This window comes from Moschus berezovskii, chromosome 2 (assembly GCF_049115385.1).
Source record: "Moschus berezovskii isolate FMDL1 chromosome 2, NW_MosBer_1.0, whole genome shotgun sequence".
Classification (NCBI taxonomy): domain Eukaryota; kingdom Metazoa; phylum Chordata; class Mammalia; order Artiodactyla; family Moschidae; genus Moschus; species Moschus berezovskii.
This window is the reverse complement of record NC_142461.1, coordinates 107,592,411-107,617,886: the sequence shown is the minus strand read 5'-3', so window position 1 is coordinate 107,617,886 and position 25,476 is coordinate 107,592,411. Positions and strand designations below refer to the sequence as shown.

General features: G+C 36.4%; 1 protein-coding gene across 5 annotated transcripts in view; it reads left to right on the top strand.

The window, feature by feature from the left end:
• The window catches only part of SCN3A (sodium voltage-gated channel alpha subunit 3), a 120,577-nt gene extending 96,328 nt beyond the window's left edge, over nt 1-24,249 (top strand). For all 5 annotated transcript variants that reach the window (XM_088829815.1, XM_088829823.1, XM_055398413.2 and 2 more), the window contains 7 exons: nt 12,346-12,468; nt 14,803-15,075; nt 16,356-16,409; nt 17,405-17,542; nt 18,779-18,883; nt 20,212-20,482; nt 20,999-24,249. In XM_088829815.1, coding sequence (XP_088685941.1) covers nt 12,346-12,468; nt 14,803-15,075; nt 16,356-16,409; nt 17,405-17,542; nt 18,779-18,883; nt 20,212-20,482; nt 20,999-22,194 — 2,160 coding nt within the window. In that variant the 3' untranslated portion in view covers nt 22,195-24,249. The remainder of the gene's footprint in view (nt 1-12,345; nt 12,469-14,802; nt 15,076-16,355; nt 16,410-17,404; nt 17,543-18,778; nt 18,884-20,211; nt 20,483-20,998) is intronic.
• The last annotated feature ends 1,227 nt before the right edge of the window (nt 24,250-25,476 follow it).

The window sequence follows — 25,476 nt, the reverse complement described above, 5'->3', positions numbered from 1 at the left end:
CCTCTTTCTCCCCACATATACACTCACAGTTCTATAACCAAAATGCGCGTTCAACCCTTTGAGTTGAGAAGAAATCTGCAGTCAAGTCACTATTAATAAATCAGAAATGACTTCCAATTTTTCATGTCTGGTCTTTAATGAATAATAGAGAAGAATCTCAGTGTTGTCCTGAAGTTTCCAAACAGAGAAGTTTAATATTTTTTTATTCTACAGCTGGAATGGACCTTAAAGAGTATCTAGACTTTATTTCAGTTTTCTAAACAGTTTATTGTAAATTAAAGCTTCAGTTTAAAGAATTCTCCTAAAATAGCACAACTACTTAGTAACAAAATTGAGATTAGTGTCCTAATTTCCTAATTCTCAATTCAGTGCTCCTTTGCCCTGTAGATTTCTCATCTAACTGGTACAAATGTTATATTTATATCTTCATACTGACTTTGGAATTCAGCATTTATAATCTCCAGCTTTTCCCTGAAATCATGGAACACAAAATACATAAGAATCTTCTCTGGTTTCAAAAAAAAATTTGTCATGTATCTAGAGCTCTTATAAATGTGACAGAACTTCTCCAAAAAATTCTCAAATTTCCTGAAATAGTTTCATTTACTGAAAAATTTATATTCACTGAAATACTCATTACACTTTCCATGCATTTCCCTCATATAGAAAGAATAAATATAATGCAAAAGTCTATCAAAGTCTTGTATCATATTTGAATCCTTAGAAACCTAATATAGATACTTAAGTATCTAGTGAATAATGTCAAAGAATGGTGCCCCCCAAGTTACTTCCCTTTCAGTACATATAAATTATTAATAGTAGAATGGAACTGGGTACCTCTGGGCAAGTTATGTTATAGTAAATGAATCTATTTTCTTCTTTTTCCAGAAGAAGGGACTAAAATGCATGAATTAATGTAACCTTCACTAACAACTTAATCTCAGACCACTGAATCCAGTAAGCTAAAGTAAATGTAGAGTTAAAATAGTTTTTGAAAGTACAAGTAAAACATGCGTAAAACAGTTCATAGTCCATCAGGTATAATGCTCTAACAGTCACAGAAGGCTCAATAGGAAACAAAGCAAAACTCCCAAAACTAAAGTATATGTGAAGTAACTTCAAACTAGAGGAAACAGGCTTTTAAACTTTGAGAAACTTATCTATGTACAAATGTTATCTCTTCAATTCCCTACCTCCAAGTAAAGGTAGTATGCATTCATTAACATTTATTCATTTATCTAATAAAAATTCCAAACACTGGGCCACAAGCTATTTTAAATAAAGGAGATATGAATAAGACAAACCAAGCTCTATTAGATCTACAGGATTTAACACTCTAGTAGAAAATGAAATAGACAGTAAAGATGTAAACAAATAAAATACAAAAATAAGATAAAAGCAGATGATGATCACTACTATGAAAGAAAACAGGGTAATGAGATAGAGAAGGACAACAGAATGGGCGCTGGAGGAGAGTATTAGCCAGAGTGTCTACGGAAGGTGTCTTTTGGGAAGATAAATAAGAAAGAGTGTCTTAGTCCATTTGGTCTGCTGTAACAGAGTATCATGGCTTCCCTGGTGGTGTAGTAGTAAGAATCTCCCTGCAATCCAGGAGACATAGTTTTGATCCCTGGGTTGGGAAGATCCCCTGAAGTAGGAAATGGCAACCCACTCCAGGATTCTTGCTTGGAAAATTCCATGGACAAAGAAGCCTGACGGGCTACAGTTCATGGGGTCACAAAGAGTTGGACATGACTGAGCACACATACACACTTAACGGAATATCATAGATGTAGTGACTGATAAACAGCAGAATTTATTTCGCACTGTTCTGGAGGCTGCAAAGCCCCAGAAAAAAGCACCAGCAGATTCGGTGTTTGGTGAGAGCCCACTACGTGATTCATAGGCAGCAGTCTTCTCACTGGGTCTTCACATGGAGGAAGGGGCAAACAAGCCCTCTGGGGTGTCTTTTATAAGTAAAGGCACTAATCCCACCCATGAGGGCTCTGCCTTCATGACCTAATCTCCTCAAAGACTCTCCAAATACCTTCACACTTGGGACTAGGTTTCAACATATGAATTTGGGGGGCACATAGACATTGTCTATGGGCCAGTCATTTGAATACCTAGAGAATAGAGAAAAGCAATCTCAAGATCCTGAAGTATGAGCCAAGGACACTCAAGAGACAGAAAGAAAACTGTTTTGCTTGTGTGTGATGAAACACAGGCAATAGTAATAGATGCTGAATTCAGAAAGGTACCCAAGGGCCATGGTGAGAAGTTCATGTTTTACTTTTATTTAATGTGTGCTTGGTCACTCAGTTGTGTCTGACTCTTTGCAACCCCATGGATTGTAGCCCACCTGGCTCCTCTGTTCATGGAATTTTTCAGGCAAGAATACTGGAGCAGGTTGCCTTTTCTTACTCCAGGGGATCTTCCCAACCCAGGGATCGAACCTGGGTGTCTTTTGTGTCTCCTGCACTGGCAGGTGGATTCTTTACCACTGTGCCACCCATGAAGCTCCAATAATACATCATAGCCAAAAAGCCGAGGATGTAATTTAATGTATACTGATTACAGTTACAATGGGAAACTCAAGGGAGGGATGGTGAGCATGGATCTGTTCTACTGTTCTTAAATGATCACATCTGTCTATGGAGAAGGAACAGCAAAAACGTCAAACCAGGGAGACCAATGAGGGAACTGTGTTAATGGTCTAGGAAAGAGAAGATTATGTCTTAGACTAATGTGGTTAAGACTTACTGGTGAACTGGATGTATAGAATGAAGAAAAAGGAGATTAAAAAAAATTTTTTTTCAATCTTAACAAATGGGTAGAAGATGAAACCATTAACTGGAAGATCAGAAAACAAGCTTGACAGGGCAAGCAGATGGTAGATGGAAGAGGGATATACTAAGTTTGAGATGCCAATTAGACATTGAAGAGTATATGGTGAGGCTTACAAAAGTCTGGGTTCTGAAGAGAAGTTAACACCTGATTATGAATTGAGAAGTCATCAGGAAATAGATGGTTTTTGAAGTCATGAATCAACTGGATTAGCTCACCTAGGCAGAGAATGCACCATGACAAACACAAGAGCCCAGACCAAACTCTAGTGACACTTCAACTTTTAGGAGTTACACAAAAAACAAGGAACCAGTAAACTAGATTGAGAAGTAGCAATTAGAAGAAAAAGGAAAACAGAATATACATGGTATCATAGAAGTCCAGAGGAGCAATTTAGTCAAAGGCTGCATGGAAGGCAAGTGACATGAGTACCGAGAAATGACATTAGTTTTGGCAGAATGGACATCATTGGTGTCATGGTTAAGAGATGTCTCACAAAAGTGATGGGAATACAGTACTAGAAACATTGGGAAAATTGAAGAAAGAATGCAGGTGAGGAGACAGAGACAGCAAGTATGATAATTCTGGTTGGAATCAAGTCAGACAACTTAAACCATGTCTTTCTTTGCCAGAATGCCATACTCGATGGACCACTTTTTCTGATTCTGTATGACTTTTTTCTCCTATCCAAAGGCCAAAAGATACTATCTTCATATGAAAACCAAACTATCCTGTATTATAACTATACAAGCTATATTTTAGATGCTATTATTATCCACAGAATGAACTGAACATGTATTAAATTGATCATAGTTTATGGGGGGAAAATCACATTTCTTATACTCCTTACAGATTTTTGCATAAATTTCATCCCTAAGAAAATTCACTGGGCATCTATCGTGATAACTTCAAATTTAGTTCTAAATTATTCTAAGCTGCTAAGTGTCCAAAACACACTCCAGGTAAAAATTCGACTATCATAAAATATTTATTGCCCACAAGTGATTTCCACTTTACAGACAGCACAGGTTGCTGATGTGGCTGAAATGGATGCTTGATATCTGCTACTCAGATATCCTGCTTGCTCAAGTACTCTTTAGAATCCTCATCAGCTGCTCTGATGAAGTGAACAAAAGCAGAACAGGGACATTTTCTGATTCTAGTGTGTATTTTCAATTGTTATCAACATCTAGAATCTGGTAAACCCTCCCCTTAGTTCTTAACATTTATTCTTGACATATCAGCATCCTCAATAATGAAGCCAGAAGTGTTATTGCTATTAGTAGCCACAATAAGATGCCTAGCCCTTCCTGTGGGAATAGCACTGATTAAGAGCCTTACCTAATAATAGAGAAAATTGGTAACTCTGATTTAATGCTTATTGTGTACAACTGTTGCTAAAATCACTTTATATATGTTAATTCACCTAATCTTCAAAACTCTGTAATTTAGAAACCATAATTAGTCTCATTTTGCAGATGAGGAAATTAAGGCAAAGAAAGGTTGTTGTAAACACAGTAAATAAGAAAGAGGCCTGGTGGCTCAGATGGTAAAAAATCTGCCTGAAATACAGGAGACCCAGGTTTGATTCCTGGGTCAGGAAGATCCCCTGGGGAAGGGAATGGCTACCCACTCCAGTATTCTTGTCTGAAGTGGACAGAAGAGCCTGGTGGGCTACAGTCCACGGGCTATGTCCATGTGGCTACAGCTACAAGAGCTGGACTCGACTGAGTGACTGACACTGCTAAGAAAGAGGCTAAACTGGTTTTGGGACCAAGGAATCTGGCTCTAATGACCCTGCTTCCTAACCCCCGACATTACAAATCTCATTGTCAGTATCTCTTTTTAATAATATATTATTAATCCTCAGCAATTCTGTGATGTAATTCTTAATATTGCCTCTGCTGCTGCTGCTGCTGCTAAGTCACTTCAGTCGTGTCCGACTCTGTGTGACCCCATAGACGGAAGCCCACCAGGCTCACCCATCCCTGGGATTCTCCAGGCAAGAACACTGGAGTGGGTTGCCATTTCCTTCTCCAATGTGTGAAAGTGAAAAGTGAAAGTGAAGTCGCTCAGTCGTGTCCGACCCTTAGCGACCCCACGGACTGCAGCCTACCAGGCTCCTCCATCCATGGGATTTTCTAAGCAACAGTACTGGAGTGGCTTGCCATTGCCTTCTCCGAATATTGCCTCTACTTTGCTATTAATAAAATGAGGTTTATAAAACGAAATTTAGAGATGTCACACAGCTGTAGGTAACAGAGATACCTCTATCCAGCACTGTGCTCCTTCTTTGTTCTGTGTTTTGCAACAGAGCCCAGATAAATTTAAAGGTCAAAAAGTTCACACTAGTCAAAAAGTTCGCACATTATGCTCTGAAGATAGCTGCCTTTGGCAATGGTGAATGAAAACAATAAGATGTCTTACCCATACATACCCGCCATGAATTTTACCTGCAGCTCTTGTGGAAAGATTTGATTAAATTAAAAGAACTTTGAGATAAAAGAACTGGATAGCTATAAATTACTGTCATTTCATATCAATTTCTGGTCTCTCAGACATAGTTCTATATAAACAGTCTAGTAAACTTTGGTTTTTTCTGCAAATGCCTCCTAGTAGGAATGACTCACTTTGCTCCTTTTGGGAAGTGACTAATTCTTTTACCATTATCAGTGTATTAATAAGAAAAAATTTTCGCTGGCTAGGTTTAAAGAAATAATCCTATTAACAGCATAAATTCTGTGTTCCATTTTTTAAGACTATGAGTTTTAGCACAGTTCTGGTCTTTCCTTAAACCCCATTCACATTTCTTATTGCCTCGCTGATAATACCTACTGATACTCCTCCTGACTGAGTGCATTCATTACTTTTACCCTACAATCATGCATTTCTTCTGAATGTCCTGTTTACTCTGGTAGTAGTGTTTTTATGAAGCTAAGCTAACTGTCCTATCTTCAGCCTCTCCCTCTCTTTTACACCTCACAGTCAATCAGCAAATTCTACTCCAGATTACCAACTGAAAAATGAATTGGAGGTCTGAACCCTTCTCTTCAACACCATACCAACACCACAATGACTAGCTGGACCAAGCAATGGTTTCCTAGAGAGATCCACATAGGTCTTTCTTTTTCTAAAAGCATTCCCATGAGAGATTATACCAGCTCATCACTGCTAAGATTCTGAGCATGAAAGTGAAGGCAGATAAGGGTTCTCGTGTATAATATTAATAATGATTAATCTTTGCCTTAATTCATTTAATCATCACAACCAGCACTGAGGCATCCACTGTTATGATCTCGATTTTGTAGATGAAGAAATTGAGACACGGAATAATTCCTTACCTATTAACTTATTATCAGAGAAGGCAATGGCAAGCCACTCCAGTACTATTGCCTGGAGAATCCCATGGATGGAGGAGCCTGGTGGGCTGCAGTCCGTGGGGTCGCTAAGGGTCGGACACAACTGAGCGACTTCACTTTCACTTTCACACATTGGAGAAGGAAATGGCAACCCACTCCAGTGTTCTTGCCTGGAGAATCCCAGGGACGGGGGAGCCTGGTGGGCTTCCGTCTATGGGGTCACACAGAGTCGGACACGACTGAAGTGACTTAGCAGCAGCATTAACTTATTATATATTGGGTTGGCCAAAACGTTCAATCAGAAAGTAATCCGAATGAACTTTTTGGCCAATCTGATAACATATGTTCGTTATATAAAATGTCAAAAACAATTCTTATTTTCCTAGAAATAACGATAATTAAACCTAAGGATAGATTTCCAATTATTAATACATTTCCCATAAGTAATCATGCTATCAATCAGACCAGCAAACTCAAGTATTTTCCCAGTAGTGAGTACCTGATTAAAGATGATATATTCATTAGTAAAGTTACTGTGATTTATCTTTCCAACGTGAGTAACATATTGTGTAATATTGCTTTAATCATCTTGAAATTACTGAATCATAGAATTCCAGGCAAGAAAGCAAACTTAGAAATCACCTGATTCAAAAATCATCATTTTATTAAAACAAATGGTGTCTGGAATATTTAAATGAAATTCCTGTGGAACCTATGGTATCTATATTCCACAGTGCAGTTCAGTGATGTACCACCAGAATTTACTCATCCGTTCTCCAGGAATGAGCACTAAGGTTATCTCCAGTTTCCCTCTGCCATAAACAAAACCATAATTACTGAGATGCCTTTACATCTCTGGTGAGCACTGTGAGTTTCCTGTGCTTAGTCACTCAGTCATGTTTGACTCTTTGCAATCCCATGGACTGTGGCCCACCAGGCTCCTCTGTTCATGGGGATTCTCCAGGCAAGAATATTGGAGTGGGTTGCCATGCCCTCTGAATTTCCGAGTCACGTAAAAAGCTATAGACAAATAAATAAACTGCAAAAACCTACAATAAAAGTAGAAAAATGTCTAAAGTAAAAAGCAGCCCTGAGTTACAAACACCCCTTATATAAAAGTGTAAGGACTCTCATTCCTGACTGATGAAGCATACGAACTGCTCTTCATTTCTCAGACCCTGGATGGTCTTCACTCCATTCCTACTATAAACATTACCCATTGCAGCTAAAGAATCCTGCCATCTCCACTATCCCCAATCTCCCATCTTTGCCAAGAGCCCTCTGCCATCACTTCCATGGACACTTTGTACCTGTCCCTCACCACCACCTGAGCCCTTTTTAGAAGCTGTGTATCTGACAATAAACAGAACTGTTCTGGGCTGAAAGGGAGGAGATATGCACTTAGGAATCTGAAACTTTAGGTGCCTGCTCTTGGAAATAGTGAGTTAGTCCACAGGCTGTTTAAATCCTGTGATAGTATTAATGGAAATCCCTCCATTGTATGATGTATTAAAGAGGCTTTTGTGGTCTAACAGGGAAACCCAACCACAATGCAGATTATTGCTGCTATGTTCTGACCTCTGTAGCAAATACAGATTTTACTTTGTAAGCCACGAAGGAGTATTACTCCATTATGCTCTCTAGCAGAGCTGGGGAGAAGTGGATGAAGGCAGTCAAGAATGCCCAGCTTCCCTATGTAGAGACTTGGAATCAATTCTGTTCTCAGTGCTATGCATTACCCCCGTTTTAGGAGAACATGGGGTCTCCACGTCCAGAAGCTTTTCAGAGCCCACTAGGAAAATTTGACTTACTTCTGCAAGCACTTGGGTTTCTGTTGATGCTTTTGCTCTGTGGAGAAAGTGATCATTCCAGTGCACTTTATTTTTTTTTTAACTCAAGAATTTTTTAAAACCTTCTTCCTTCTAGTCCCTTTGTGCATTCTCTGTGTATTCTTTTGCTTTCCTTCTCGTCGAATTTCAATAAGGAGTATAAGTAAATGTGCTGTTCAAACAAATATATTAAAATGAAAGTTTAGAGGGAATTTGTATGTTATGGTTAATGACCTTTTTGTTACTGATTAGTAGGACTTCTTTTTCATTAAGGAAGTTTACTATTTTGTCACATGTGGTATGACTATTTTGCCGACTTGGGCTTTTGTTTTTTGAGCTTTTTTTGTCATGTAAAAACGTTTTCATGTTGATTTAGTCAAACATATCAGCCTTTTTTCCCCCTTTTTGGCTTTTCTTATGCTTATAAAGACCATTTACTTTAAGATTATGAAAACATTTTCTCATGCTTTTTCTCTCTTTTTTTTTTAGTTTTGTTTCTTTATTCATTTCTCTGTTTTAATTTTTGATCACTCTAGAACTTATTTTGGTGTAAGGTGTGAGGTAAGGCTCCAATTCTATTGTCCTCAAAATGATTTCAACATTTTAAAACATTTCAAAATGTCCCCCTTGTTTCTTTCACCTCCCATTTAAGATACTACCATTTTCTATATGCTAAAACTTGGTATGCCAGTATGCCTTGGGTCCAATTTAGATTTGTTTCATTCACTTGTTTATTTATATGACAGCTTTAATTATTGAAGATCTTATAGTTAGCTTTAATATTGGGTGGAATTTGTCCTTTCTGATTGCTCTTCTTTAAACAATAATATTTTAGATTATTCTTATACTGTATTTTCTTTATAATATTTTAAAGTTTATGCAGTATCAAAAGACACATATAAACTTTAAAAATTAATATGAAAAATATATTAGTCAGAACCTAAAATAATTATATTATTTTTTATAGTAGTTTTCATTTTATTCTGATTTTTTTTAGGTCAACATTAACATATATGTAAATAATGACTTCTACTTTTCTAATTGTTTTAGCTCTTATTTCTTTTTACAGAAAGTGTTAAACAGTAATGTTGGGGAAAAAATAATGTTAGTAACTGGCATTTTTTGTCATTTCTGGTTTTAATAGAAACACTTATAAATTTCTCCATTAAAAATCAAGCAAGCTTTTGCACTGAAATGTATCATTTCAATGTATGGAGGTGATCCTATGGTTTTAATCTTTCAGCTGCTTATACTGAAGTTAAAAAATTATATTTAGCCATTTTTAAGGGAAATAATGTCATATCATTTGGTTCATTAAACAATCACAGGACTTCCAAGGTCTTTTTCAGAACCATCAACTCCTTCCTGCATTATTCCTTTCTTTCCCAGTTTCAACTGCCACTGGAATGTGGAAGGTGTACCTAACAACTAAACCACCCCCTGAAGCGTCTAGCAGAGACAGTTTCATATATTTTGTGGATAGTAAGGTACCTAAAGGCATGTAAATTTGTATTAAAAATTCAGTTTTTGGTAAAGAGGTTCTGTTACACTTAGGATACCTTAGTAAGAATGCCTTTTGTGTTGAGCATAAGAGACTAAAACACTGTATTGAAAGGTCGAGTATGAAGTTGCTGAGGTGGACCTGAAAACAGAAATTCCAGTTATATTCTTCCCCCTTGCTACCTTTTCTTGGACTAATCATTTGACTACTCTGAGACACAGCTTATGAGTGGAAAAGCATTGTAAGTTTTATAGCACCTTACCAATACAACCGAGGAGCCCAGTGGGTTACAGTCTATGGAGCTGCAGAGAGTTGGACATGACTGAGCATGCACGCATGCACCAATACTAGGCATCATCTTCCAATTTTAAGAATATTTCAAATCTTTAACTTCAAAATTGAGTTTAAACCATATTTAGTTTTTCACAATAATTAATGCAATAAAATGAGTTTTTGTTCTACACAAAATGACATGAGGTGCATAAAAAAGGGGGGTTCACTAGTGTCCAGCTTCTCTAGCAATGCACAGAGCCACCCCAGTGTGATGGGGTAGTTACATGCAAGTAGTGCCTCTCAGCTCTGAAGCCACAACTTGCTGTCCTTTCAGAATCTCCTGGCTCTAGCTATTATCTTTCTTTTCATTTTAAAGCATGAGCTTCCTTACTTCACAGTCATGAGAAATTTCCTGCCACTTCCCTTTAAATGGGGCTTCCCTGGTGGCTAAGATGGTAAAGAATCTGCCTCCGATGCAAGAGACCTGGGTTTGATCCCTGGGTCAGGAAGATCCCCTAGAGAAGGAAATGACAGTATTCTTGCCTGGAGAATTCCTTGGAGAGAGGAGCTTAGTAGGCTATAGTCCATGGGGTCGTAAAGAGTCAGATAAGACTGAACGACTGACACTTTCACTTTCCCTTTAAATGCTCAGGTCTCAGGACCTGGTTGGGAAGATAAGTCTTCAGAAGCAGCTGCAGAAACTTAAGTTGTGAATGCTTCCTGAGGCAAATGAGTCCGGAATGTAGAAGGCCTGTGTGTTCTCTAATAATTTTTTTTTTTTTAAGTCACTTCAGTCGTGTCCAACTCTGTGTGACCCCATAGACGGCAGCCCACCAGGCTCCCCCATCCCTGGGATTCTTCAGGCAAGAACACTGGAGTGGGTTGCCATTTCCTTCTCCAATGTGTGAAAGTGAAAAGTGAAAGTGAAGTCACTCGGTCATGTCTGACTCGTAGCGACCCCATGGACTGCAGCCCACCAGGCTCCTCCGTCCATGGGATTTTCTAGGCAAGAGTACTGGAATGGCTTGCAATTGCCTTCTCCGTCTCTAATAATAACCTTCCCCATTTTCTTAGTCTTCTATAGCAGTGAACACTAGACAGAAATTAATAGCTGAATAAATTATACTGCCACTAGTCAAGTCTAACATTCAAGTCATTTATTTTTCTGCTCAATACTAACAATAAGGGGATAGTGGCTCCATCTGCCTTAAAGTCTCGGTTCTGGTTTTGGTGTCACCTTTACACCATGGCCATGAGGCTATCCAGTGGATATATAAATTATCCTCTCTCCCATGCATCAAGAAAAGGACTAGCTATATATAATCCTTGCAAGAAATGAGAAGATAATCATTCAAGTCATTTCTTGAGTTTTGTGGTTCAGATTAAGAATGAATTTCTGGTAATGGAGAGAAAAGGTTAAGTTACAGTTTTGAAGTCCAATCACTTGGGTTCTAACATCATCTCTTTCTACCTGTATATCGTTTTTTGTTTTTTTTTATTAAGAGGAGAGGTATGGGAGAAACTCAACTTCTTTATCAGTAAAAAGGCAAAAGTAATACTACATACTTCTTGAGATTTATAGGTGTAAGACAATCAGAACAGAACCTAGCACATAGTAAATGTTCAACACTTAATAAATGCTGGCTTCCCTGGAGGAAGGAATGGCAACCCACTCTAGTATTCTTGCCTGGAGAATCCCCATGGACAGAGGAGTCTGGCAGGCTATAGTCCATGGGGTCGTAAAGAGTCAGACATGACTAAGTCACTATGCCAGCCTATTAAAAGAAAATCAGAGCAAATAGTGCTTCTTCCTCCTAAAAAAGACATGTCTTCTTTAACCTTTCATTTATTGAAGTAAAACAACATTTGTGTAAATATCAGAAAGATATATCATCACACTGAATGAGAGGTAGTGTATTCTATATCATAGTCCAATAGCTTAGGTAAAAACAATTGCATTGTTATGAAACTATGTGGTCTGATAAATGTTTTTGCAGGTAATATTTTCTTCTTTGTTTATTTATCCAACATATACTGACTAAAGATATTCAACCAAGTATTATTAGAAACACTGAAAGAAGAATGTTTCATTTCAGTCCATAAAAAGTTAATGTGACCTGGAAGTATGGTCAGTGCCTGCAATACACATAACCAAGATACTGCAAAACTTGGGAATGACGTATGATTATTAATCAATGAGGTTAAACACAGATCTATGAAGGATATGACTTCTGAATTAAATCTCGACTCATCAGTGGTCCATGTCCAGGCTGAAAAGGGCTCCATGGGTAAAATATCTAACTGGAGGGCCTTATGGATGTTTACATAAATGGGCAAGGACTCCAGTTTCATTGGTAAGAAAAGCAATTAATATGAGGCTGGAAAGGTAAAATGAGCACACTACTATGCAGAAAGTGAAGGTTGCCAAGGGCTGTCTAAAGCTTTGTTTGATTGGAACTAAAGAGATATTACATCTCATGCCTTTAGTCAATAGTTTATTTCCTGGTGGACTGACTGATATTTGTTTCTTCTTCAGGTTTCTTTGGTTAGCTTGGTAGCCAATGCTCTTGGCTACTCAGAACTTGGTGCCATCAAATCGCTACGGACATTAAGAGCTTTAAGACCACTGAGAGCTTTATCCCGGTTTGAAGGCATGCGGGTAAGAAGAATAAAAGCTCTGATGATTCATATCAAAATTAAATGTAGGTGTGGGGTCGCAAAGAGTCGTACACGACTGAGTGACTGAACTGAACTGAACTGAATGATTTAGATACAGAGGGGTGCCACACTCTTCTGACACTTATTTCATAGAATTATACAATTTAAAAGCAGAAATCCTAAAGATCACTACGCCTAGCCTCCTGAAATTAAAACAGGCCCTCAAAAAATTTTTTTGTGGCAGTACTAAAACTAGAATCCAGGTCTCCTGGTGACAGATCAAGGATGTTTCCACACTACTACAAACTCTGTGTTGCCATTTATTTCTTTTCACTGCTTATACATTTTATAATGACTGTTTACTAATGACATTCATCCTAGGAGGAGATATTCTTCCTTTCAATAGGCAGTTTGATTTCTTAAAAATAACTAGTAATGAAGTTTTTGTGTGCTCTACTTCTTCTATTAATATTGGTAATAAAAAGTTGTTGTGCTAGAAAACAACACTAAATTGTAGCCTCTGAGAAAATCTGCATATCCTAAGCAACCAAAGTAGGGGTTAGGATAATTAACTAAGCATGGCAGGCAACCCCTGGGGTTTGTTTTACAGATCTCCCTTTTAAGTGAGCATTCTGAATGAGGTTCACTTTTTCCATTAGTGCTTGTATTTGCCTCTCCATCTCTCTTCCTTAGTGTACATTTTATGCATCTAAACATAAAGTACACAATATTCACATCTACTTGCCACACCCCTCAAAATACTAGTTAGCAATAAGGCCAGCTTTGTTTAATCCAGCTTGCAAATGCACATGGATATTGAATTTCTTCTAGGCCATAGGGCTTTTATGTTAGGAGGTGGTTTGTTGAAGTAGTAAAAACACTTCAGCCTTGACTTTAAGATTCACTCACCAGAAAGAAGGAAACCACTCTCCAGATGCGCTGTAAGCAAGGGAATGCTTAGTGTTACATTATAATTTTACTTCATTGTTACTTGATAAACACACAAGATAAAATTTTTAAAAATTATTATGTAATTTCAAGTTTTTTCCATACCAATCTTTTAGTATTACTAACATTATTTAAGCCTTCATCTGATTGCATGGCTTCATATCAATAATTTATTTTTGAGGGCAGACAGCAACTAAACAAAATTTAAAATGTCCAAATTTGCTCTAATCTGAAAACTATTCTACAGTAACATTTTTAATTCTCGTAATACGACAGAATTAATATTCTAGGTATAAAATATATGGTAAAAGGTATCATGCATTTACTTGATGATAAGAAAATTTATGGGAGCTCATATTACACAAATTTCAGAGCAAAATAAACTGGTTTTGGTTTAATATACATGACAATTTCTATAAGAAATAAGATTCAACTAGTATATGAAGTTTTCACAATTTTGGATTTCAAGTTTTGATATTAATGTAAAATTCTGTGGTGTTGATTTCTAAAATAATGTTTCAGTATTTAAAAATAATAGTTTCACTTACAAGCACTTAACAAAATAGTCCCAATATTAATTAATTAGATAAAACAGATTAATTAGATAAGAAAACATACAAACTGCTAGAGATTTGAAAATACATATTAATCTCTTCTGAATTTAATTAGAGGAAAGGTGATGGAACTTCTCCTTCATCAAATAGGTTGGCCTGGGTTGGTAAAGTAACAAGTGCCCTGAAGTAAACCTTTAAGAGATTTGGAACAATAATAATGGGAATACGTTCAGTACTTTTATGTCCAGAGATAAATTCCATCTTATTTCCCATCTTAATTCACTTTTTAAAAAATTAGGAATTATCAGTAGGGGAAAAAAATGACCTTGCAAATTCCTAATACTATTCTTCATCATCATCAAAAGTTAGCTTGATCTGGAGACACAGATTTAAGGCATTATCATTACTTTGTTTCTTCGTAGTGGGTTTGTTTAATCATGTTTTCAAACCACCAATTATTCATTAATACCTTTAAAAATTAAAATGAATTGCTGAATGATGATTACTTCTTCTGTTGGTATTTAATACATTTTTTTTCTTTTTTTCCCCAGCATACAAACATTTTCTGACTCCATCTTACTCTATCAGGTTTTTGTTTACTTCTTTTCATACTTTGGAATATTTTCCTTTCCTTAAATCCTTTAGCTTTTTAGTTGTGTCACTGTCTGTTTTCCCTTACTGAATATGTTCTAGAAAATATCAGAAGAAACAACTTGTCCATCCAGATTTTAATTTAACTCATTAAACACCCATTTTATGTTAACTATATAATGGAAGAAATGGTTTCCATTTTAACAATTTGTAAGCTGCCTTATCCTTATCTCCTCTTCTAGGTCGTTGTGAATGCTCTTGTTGGAGCAATTCCCTCTATCATGAATGTGCTGTTGGTTTGTCTCATCTTCTGGCTGATCTTTAGCATCATGGGTGTGAATTTGTTTGCTGGCAAGTTCTACCACTGTGTAAATACGACAACGGGTAACATGTTTGATGTTAGTGAAGTTAACAATTTGAGTGACTGTCAGGCTCTTGGCAAGAAAGCTCGGTGGAAAAATGTGAAAGTCAATTTCGATAATGTTGGTGCTGGCTATCTTGCACTGCTTCAAGTGGTAAGTACCTACTGTATGAGTTTTGAAAAAGATTTCAAGTAAATCATTTCTCTGATGTTCTTTGAGGGATTCCTATCTAACAGCACAAAAGTAGTTGATGATAACAGCTGTACTGTAACAGCTGTACTATTAGCTTGACTTGACTGTAAAGAAGATATTTTGCAGTGATTTTAATGTATTTCCCCCAGTGTTCAGTTGTTAGTATGTTTTAATATGATTTTATATTTCTGCTTCCTGTTTTTTCTTATTCTCTTATTGTTACTGTGCTATTACCATTTTTAGTTTCTGTACCAATAATTGCCAAGAAGCAATTTTGTGTCTTAATAATATATATGGTGCTGCTGCTGCTGCTAAGTCACGTCAGTTGTGTCTGACTCTGTGCGACCCCATAGACGGCAGCCCACCAGGCTCCGCACTCCCTGGGATTCTGCAGGCAAGAACACTGGAGTGGGTTGCCATTTCCTTCTCCAAATAATAAATATGCTACTGCTGCTGCTAAGTCACTTCAATCGTGTCCGATTCTGTGCGACCCCATAGACGGCAGCCCACCAGGCTCCCCCATCCCTGGGATTCTCCAGGCAAGAACACTGGAGTGGGTTGCCATTTCTTTCTCCAATGCACGGAAGGGAAAAGTGAAAGTGAAGTCGCTCAGTCATGTCAGACCCTCAGCGACCCCATGGACTGTAGCCTACCAGGCTCCTCTGTCCATGGGATTTTCCAGGCAAGAGTACTGGAGTGGGGTGCCATTGCCTTCTCCAAAATAATATATATAGTAGTAATTAATTAAATGTGTAGATTATTAGCCAGATAATTATATCAACATCTTCAGGGTATAGACCTATTAGGTGTGGAAATGCAAATCTTTTGGCATGGACTTTAAAATGTGTAATATTTAATTATTTTTACTTAATTGACAATATATTAACTAATCAAGAAATTAACCAAATTGAGTTGGTTGAGTGCTTAAATACACCAGAGGTTTGAATGATAGAGCTTAGCTTCTGAAAGTGATTTGAGACTGAGATTCATCTAGTTAAATGTTAGCGCAGAAAAATATAGAATACCTTCCAAGGCAAAATGAGTTCCAGTTTTGAAATAAAATCCTATTCAATTTCAGTTTCATTGAAACTTCCAACTGCAGAGGATTCCAGCCTCTTTGTAGAGTATTTCAAAATATTATACAAAAAATTATTTTTAATAACTATCATATTTTCATATGGTAAAATGCATACTGTTGGATTAGATTTTTCTGCAGAATTCAAATATATGTTGTTTAACAGGCCACATTTAAAGGCTGGATGGACATTATGTATGCAGCTGTTGATTCACGAGATGTAAGTATCACTCAAATACTATTTATAGTTACTAGATTTTTCCATAGTGAATCTTGTGATAATTTAACTGAAAGGCCCAGAATATTATATTAGAAGCCATCACAACACTTACAACTGCATGTAGAGATTATTTTTTTAAGCCAATTCACTTCCATGTAAATGATACTTTGGTTAAATAACAGGTCAGTCAGGTCAGTCCAGTAAATGAGAGTCTTAAGGTTGGGAAAACTGCTCAGGTGGGAAGGAACTAGTTTCCCCCATCCCTGGAGAGTATGATAAACCAGAGTCTGTGAAGCAGCTTCCAAAAATATCATGATAAAAGTAAGCAAGTTTCAGGGAAACTCAATTTAGAAAATAAGAATAAAAATAGTTCCTCAGCACACATCTGTTTATACTGAATTTTATTCTTAGAAGTCGATGTTCTGTTATTAAAGCCTTATCTCCAAGATAAGGAGTTATCTTGGGTTTCAACTCCAAACCCAAGTTGAAAATACTGCCAAAAAACAAATTATAGTAAGACAAACAGTAGGTTCAAAATGTTTGTCTTGTTTATACCACTGTTATTTACTCTAAAGAATATGTACAGGTAAGCCCCAATGGGAAAACAGATTTAAGAACAATCATAAAAATTACAAACTTTCAATATACTAGTAGTGTTTGTCATTCAGTCATATCTGACTCTTTGCGACCCCATGGACTAGAGCCCACCAGACTCCTTATTCCTTGGAATTCTCTGGGCAAGAATAATGGAGTGGGTAGCCATTCCCTTCTCCAGGAAATCTTCCTGATGCAGATGGAGCCCGGGTCTCCTGAATTGCGGACAGATTATACTAGGTCATACTAATTTGAAACAAAGAACTGCTTTTGCAGAACAATAGCTCAGGTCGAAGCAAAAAATAACTCTATAGAAAGTAACAACACTTACCAAATTTTTAATTTAGCCCAAGTATTTATTGTGTTTTTAAATGTTATTTAATATTTTCAATATTATTTAGGTTAAACTTCAGCCCGTATATGAAGAAAATCTGTATATGTACTTATACTTTGTCATCTTTATCATCTTTGGGTCATTCTTCACTCTGAATCTATTCATTGGTGTCATCATAGATAACTTCAACCAACAGAAAAAGAAGATAAGTATTCCTCAGCTCTCACCTTTCTCCATTCTGAGATTCTGGTTTTTCTACATCCCAATAACCAGGACACTCATAGTCATGCCCGACTTAGGTCATTTTTATATTCCTTTCCATTCACTATGTGGTCAGTTCAACTGCAGAGGATTCCAGCCTGTAACTGTTGGCTCCTCTCCAGGTTCATCCTCTGCAAATCTGCTATAGTGTCATTCTGACTTAGAAATATGACCATATTGCCTCAAAACATCCAGTGGGCCTCAATGCTTTACCCTTGCTTACAGAGCCTTTCAGGAATTATCTCCACCCAGTCTTCCAGCTTCATCTTCTCCCACACACTTTCTATATTCACTTCCCTCCTCCTCAGTAACCACCCACCCACCATTAACACTATCACTTGCTACACACACAGCTACATGGATTTTCTGCCCTTTTCTGAACAAGGTATGCTCTTTTCCCTCTGTCACTTTACACAGGATATATTTTTTCCTCCTAAAATGCTTTGTCTAGCAAACCCTTAATCATACTCTAAGGTCTAGCTTAAGGGTGTTAGTCGTTCAGTCGTGTTCAATTCTTTGCAATGCTATGGACTGTAGTCCGCCAGGCTCCTCTGTCCATGGGATCTCCCAGCCAAGAATGCTGGAGTGGGCAGCCATTCTCTTCTCCAGGGGAATCTTCCCAACCCAGGGATTGAATCTGGGTCTCCTGCATTGCAGGCAGATTCTTTAACATCTGAACCGCTCCCCTATATAAAACCTGTTTCTGAATCCTGGAGTTTATTGCTATGTCTGCAATGATGGGTTGTTTTATTTGTTTACATATAAATGCATATAGATACATATATATGTAGATCTACGTAATTCTGATACTGGGTACATTGTCTTACAGCAAGTGCTCAAAAAGTATTGAATAAAAAATTAAAGCTGTCAACACTGAAATGGACTAAGATTTTTTTCTTTAATGAAAATATATTTGAGACCCCGAGCCTCCTTCTAAATGTAATATTATCAAATTAGAATCCTGTACTAATCACAGTTTTATGTGATTATGGGTTTTACATAATGTTAAGGTACTCAGAATTTCACATAAAATGAAAAAAGCAGGATAAATCTATATGAAGTAGGTAAGATCCATTTATAAATTGAAAAGAAGGATTAAAGGAAAGACTCAGAAATATTTTTGTAAAAGTATTGCTGTAATACAGGCTGGATTGTAACCAGTTTCCTACTATGTCTTTACTTTGGAGGTCAAGACATCTTTATGACAGAGGAACAGAAAAAATACTACAATGCAATGAAGAAACTTGGGTCAAAGAAACCTCAGAAACCCATACCTCGGCCTGCAGTAAGAATTACTCATCTCCTTGAACATTCCAAAGCCCTATTTCCATATGATGAAACTGGGCAGTGCTGGTTCAGAACATATTAGGTGATATCACCAATATATATACTATGATCTAATTAAAAGTACATATTGTATAACAAAATTTGCAATTACTACACTCTGAGAATTTCTAAGTTCTTAAAAATGAGGCAATGTTCTTTACTTGTCAGTTGAAAAGTTCCAAGTCAGAGTTCCCAGTAACTGCTCCCAAAGCAAGCTCATGCTCCTGCTGCCACCTACTGCTGCCAACAGTGAACCCAGTTTCTCCTCTGATCTGTTACATGGCCCCCATCTTGTCCTTTTAAGACGAACTTAAAACCTCCCATTCAACACCCATGGCCTCCCTCTGTGCCATTTGTTCTCTCCATTGTTATGAATAGAACACAACTTTTCACCTACTTAGAAAGGGTGTCATCAAAATAGTTGGTTTCAGCATACACAGACACACACAAGTGATTTATCCAGAATGCATACCCTGTAGAGCTTCATTATAGTGAAAAGACATAAAGATGCTGTATTATGTCCACAGAGTTGTATTCTAAATTATCTATCCTCTTAGATGGATAAGGAACAAGGAAACTAAGACCCAAGGAAGGTATATATTGTACCCAAAGTCACAAAGCCTATAATTGCTGAACTAGGACTTGACAAAGTCTCGTGAATCTTATAAATGACTTCACTTTGCATAATTTTTAAGAGGGTGCAGTCTGGGAAGGGGTGACGGGGTAGGGGGCAGGAGGGAAGGGAGGGGAGGGAGGAAGTAGGGGAGGACACAAAAGGACATAAACCTACTTTACTGACTGTCATTTAAGTATTATTGTTAGAAGAAGCAGAATTACATAAAAAATGACTGATATTTTGAATCATGGACAGACAGAAATAAGACATAATTCAAAATTCCTAAAGTGTTGATGAATCAACTGGCATATTCATCCATCTAAAAGTCTGTCTACATTAACCCACTTTGTAAATCTTCATTGTTAGTTGTTATATTTTTTGTAAAAATTACCACTTATTAAAATCAAGCAAAGTCCATGCACATTATCAGCCAGTTGCCACCAATTTATGTCATTCATCTTTGTCTTCCCATAGAATCTAAATAAAATATGCTTTGCTTTTGTCATATGACATTTTTCATTTCCTTCTCTTTTTTTAACAGATTTGTTTCAGGTAGTGTGAGAAGGGTACACATCCCATGGGCCATATACAGAAGGACTTCCTCTGCAATTTTATGGATTATTATTTATGAAATATGCATATTAACCTTCTCGTTTTCTCTCTCTTTCTAGAACAAATTCCAAGGAATGGTCTTTGATTTTGTAACCAGACAAGTTTTTGATATCAGTATCATGATCCTTATCTGTCTCAATATGGTCACCATGATGGTAGAAACTGATGACCAGAGCAAATATATGACTCTAGTTTTGTCCCGAATCAACCTTGTGTTCATTATCCTGTTCACTGGAGAATTTGTGCTGAAATTGATCTCCCTCAGATACTACTACTTCACCATAGGTTGGAACATCTTTGATTTTGTGGTAGTGATTCTTTCCATCGTAGGTAAGAATGGTTTATTTAAGAGAAGTATAGCTGTTGAAAAAAATCCCCCACAGCCTACCACCTGTGTAACATGGAAATTAGATCTGAGTATCATCATGTTTACAGATCTAAAGTTCAACACTCTTGGTCATTTTCCACTAATTGAAAAATGGCAGTATTCAAAAAGAAAGCATTATATTTGAAGATTTCAGAAATAGTCTTTGTTTGCTGTTGAAACATTTCACATATGAGGATAACTATTCATAGTAACTGGGAGTATGTAATCTTAAAATGCCATACGAGTATGTGAGATTATTTAATTTACAAGATTTTGCAAGAGTCCATATTGGTTTATGACATTATAGAATTATTTAAAAAAACTCTATAATCTTTCATTGGTAATATTAGGAAGTGGATCCAAATAGTAAAGATTTATACTCGTAACAAATTTGTTGTTTTCAATAACCTCGCAAAGAAAAAGCATTCATATAAGCCTAAAATACTCACTGTTCAGCGGTTTTCTGCATTTTTCCATAGGTATGTTTCTGGCTGAGCTGATAGAGAAATATTTTGTGTCCCCTACCTTGTTCCGAGTGATCCGTCTTGCCAGGATTGGCCGAATCCTGCGTCTGATCAAAGGGGCTAAGGGGATCCGCACGCTGCTCTTTGCTTTGATGATGTCCCTTCCTGCGCTGTTTAACATTGGCCTCCTGCTCTTCCTGGTCATGTTCATCTATGCCATCTTTGGAATGTCCAACTTCGCCTATGTTAAAAAAGAAGCTGGAATTGACGACATGTTCAACTTTGAGACCTTTGGCAACAGCATGATCTGCCTGTTCCAGATTACCACCTCTGCTGGCTGGGATGGATTGCTAGCACCTATCCTCAACAGTGCACCACCAGACTGTGACCCTGACACAATTCACCCTGGCAGCTCAGTTAAGGGAGACTGTGGGAACCCGTCTGTTGGGATTTTCTTCTTCGTCAGTTACATCATCATATCATTTCTGGTCGTGGTGAACATGTATATCGCTGTCATCCTGGAGAACTTCAGTGTTGCTACTGAAGAAAGCGCAGAGCCCCTGAGTGAGGATGACTTTGAGATGTTCTATGAGGTCTGGGAGAAGTTTGATCCAGATGCCACCCAGTTCATAGAGTTCTCCAAGCTCTCTGATTTTGCAGCGGCCCTGGATCCTCCTCTTCTCATAGCAAAACCAAACAAAGTCCAGCTCATTGCCATGGACCTGCCCATGGTCAGTGGGGACAGGATCCACTGCCTCGACATCTTATTTGCCTTTACAAAGCGTGTTTTGGGTGAGAGTGGAGAGATGGATGCCCTTCGAATTCAGATGGAAGATCGGTTCATGGCATCAAACCCCTCCAAAGTCTCCTATGAGCCCATTACAACCACTCTGAAACGCAAACAAGAGGAGGTGTCTGCTGCTATCATTCAGCGTAATTTCAGATGTTATCTTTTAAAGCAAAGGTTAAAGAAGGTAGTTAATGAGTATAACAAAGAGGCGATCAAAGGGAGGATTGACTTACCTATAAAAGATGACATGATCATTGACAAATTAAATGGGAACTCCACCCCAGAAAAAACAGATGGAAGTTCCTCTACCACCTCTCCTCCTTCCTATGATAGTGTAACAAAGCCAGACAAAGAAAAATTTGAGAAAGACAAACCAGAAAAAGAAAGCAAAGGGAAAGAGGTCAGGGAAAATCAAAAGTAAAAAAGAAACAAAGAATTATCTTTGTGATCAATTGTTTACAACCTAAGAAGGTAAAGTTTATGTGTCAACTGAACTCCCAGAGGAGGTCTATGCCAAACTGACTGTTTTAACAAATACTCATGGTCAGTGCCTATAACAAGACAGTGACCTCTCCGTCACTACAGCTCTGTGAGTCAGTATCAACACTGACAAGAGGTTACTGTTTTCTTTACCAGCTGACACTGCTGAGGAGAAATTCAGTGGCTACCTAGACCATAGGGATAGTTGTGCAAAGTGATCCATTGTAACCACACCAAACACTTTTAGTACAGTACTTGCATCTACTCTATTTTTAACTTCCATATCTGCCATATTTTTACAAAATTTGTTCTAGTGGATTTCCCTGGTCGCTAATTCATAGTTTATTCATAATACTACGTCACTATTTTTGTAAATGAGCTTTAGGTTGAGAAAAAAGAATATAATAGCCCTGTGTTCCTACTCCACAAGTTTCTTGAAAATCAGACAAGAGCTTTGCCCAAGAGATGAAATTCTTGCTCAAAACCAGAAAAAAATTCTAACACCAATATCAGGTACTTCCATTTTCTAGACGGCTTTAATTTTGAAAGTGTTTTAGTCTACATTTGTTTATATCTAAACAGTTATGTGCCTGTAAAGTCTCCTCTAATTTTTAAAGGATTATTTTTATGCAAAGTATTCTGTTTCAGCAAGTGCAAATTTTATTCCAAGTTCCAGAGCACTATATTTAGTTTTGGTTAAATGTTTCCCCAAAGAAAGTAATCTAATAAATCTGTTCTAGAAAAGTGTATCTAAAGCATCACTTTAGAATAGCTGTTCCACTTTCTGCAGCACTATTGCTTTGCCATCTTCTGCTCTCAGCAAAGCTGACATTTTATGTCAATTAAACACACCCTCTGCTATGTAAATAGTTATTTTATCCTGTGGGGGCATATTTGCAGAGATATATATATATATATATAATATGTATATATATATATATATATCTCCTGATAAACAACTTCTATTAAATCAAATATGTACCACAGTATATGTGTCTTTTGCAAGCTTCCAACAGGGATGTATCCTGCACCATTCATTAAACATAAATAGTTTGAAGACTATCACTAATGCATGTTAATTGCCTATGCTGCTCTATTTTACACAATCCATTCTTCACAAGTCTTGGTTAGAAGTCACATGCTGGTAGTAGAGTGATTTCAACCAGCTCTATGTCTAGTATGTCAAGCAGAATAGCTTGCAGTTATTTAAAAGCACTTTTCCTTTTCCATTTTTAATTCAATTTGAGTGTCATATGGTGTCTCTCTAGATTCAAGGAAACACACTGTATACTGCCTACTGTCAAAACATATACTTCGTATTTTGCTAAAAATATGTCCAAAACTTGTTTAAATATAAATAATGTAAAAATATGATCAATTTTATTTGCTGCATTTTATACATAAGATAATTATTTTCAAGTTGATGACATGGCAATTTATTTTACTTCATGCTTTTGCTTTTTATTTTTAATCACAACTCCAAACTTTTGAATCCATTAGACTTTTCAATGGATAATTTCCTAAAATAAAAGTTAGACAAGGGTTTTATGGATTTCTTTGTTATAATATATTTTCTACCATTCCAGTAGGATATACATTGGTCAAAAATTCAAACCTAGGTCATTTTCTACCAACTATGGTTGCCTCAATATAACCCTTTATTCATGGAAGGTTTTTTTTTTAACTCAACTTTTGTAGTATTTGCTTATGCAGACTAGTCTTATTTTTTTAATTCCTGCTGCACTAAAGCTATCAGAGATATAAATTGGGCTCTGTCCCTTTTAGCCATGAACATAGTGGCAAAGTTGTGCAATTACTTAACATGATATAAATTTTTGTTTTTGCACAAACCAAAAGAGTAATGTTAATTCCTTTTACACAACTATTTACTTGTAGTGTATTGATGAACTGCATGCAGGGAATTGCTATTATTAAAAAGAATGGTGAGCTATGTCATTATTGAGCCAAATGAATAAATATTTCATTTTTTATTGTATTTAATTTCTTGGCTTCTGTTTTTATTGTTGGAAGTTTAAAATATACATAATTAATGAAACCTGTATTTGATCTGACATTTGTATACATAAAATTTCACATGAATTTTATAACAACCTACTGCATGATTTATCAAGAAATACTATAAAGTCAGTTAAAAGCAGTTTTGATGAACTTTTCTGAGTGCAAAAGATCAAGCCCACATATTCCAACTTGAAAGTTTAACAGTAATAGTAGCCATCTACAACAGTTATCAATTTTAATTAATTCTCTTGATTGTAAACATTTTAATCTCAACTCCTCACTATGTAATCTCCAAATTTCTTGGTAGTAAATAAATGTTATAGTACATAGTTTGTTACTAAATTCATTTTATGAATTTCTATTTACACACAAAATATTAATGATGTAGTGACAGAGAAATTATATTAATCTTTTTTATTTCAGGGCCCCTTGGATTTATGTCAGGCCAAAATGAAATATTTATTCTCAATGGAAAACTCCATTTATAATGCTTATATTTTTGATGAATTGGATCTAAACATGCATTTTACAATTTCACCAACGTAGATGGTATAAGGTGACTTAGTTGGAATTCACTGGCTTCTTTCTGTTCAAGTCAATTTTCAGATTTTGCCAACACCACAGAGAAGTCAAGTATTATTATGCAAAGTCCTTAACCTTTTTATGTACCCCATCATATAATTATTGGCCAAGTATACCTATGATATGTATTATATCTAAATGATCTTATGGTCAGAAGAGTCTTCAGTTGTAAAAATATATATATTTAAAAAAATATACCTAGCTAAAGGATATTCTGAAAACGTTCAGAATTTAGGGTTGCTAATGTAATTTGATAGATTTCTGAAATAACTACTTTCACAAGAAAAATCCTCTTATTATTAAACTTCATGATATAATTTTGTTAAAAATAGAATTAATCAAGTTGGACACATAAATAACAATACCAAGAAATTAAAGAAACTTAAATTCACCAATAAGTGATACTAAATCACAAATGCATGACACTAAATCACCAATAGGTGATCCTTTAGTAGAGAAAAACCATTTGTGTGGAGGGAAATATGAGTATTCTGCATTCTGCATTTCAAATACTGTAGCTAAAAGATAATGGCTATATAAACTTATGCATTTTACTAAGTTTCAAATAACTAGAATACAATAAAATATCAAAAATCATTCTTGTAAATTTCAAACTACTAGT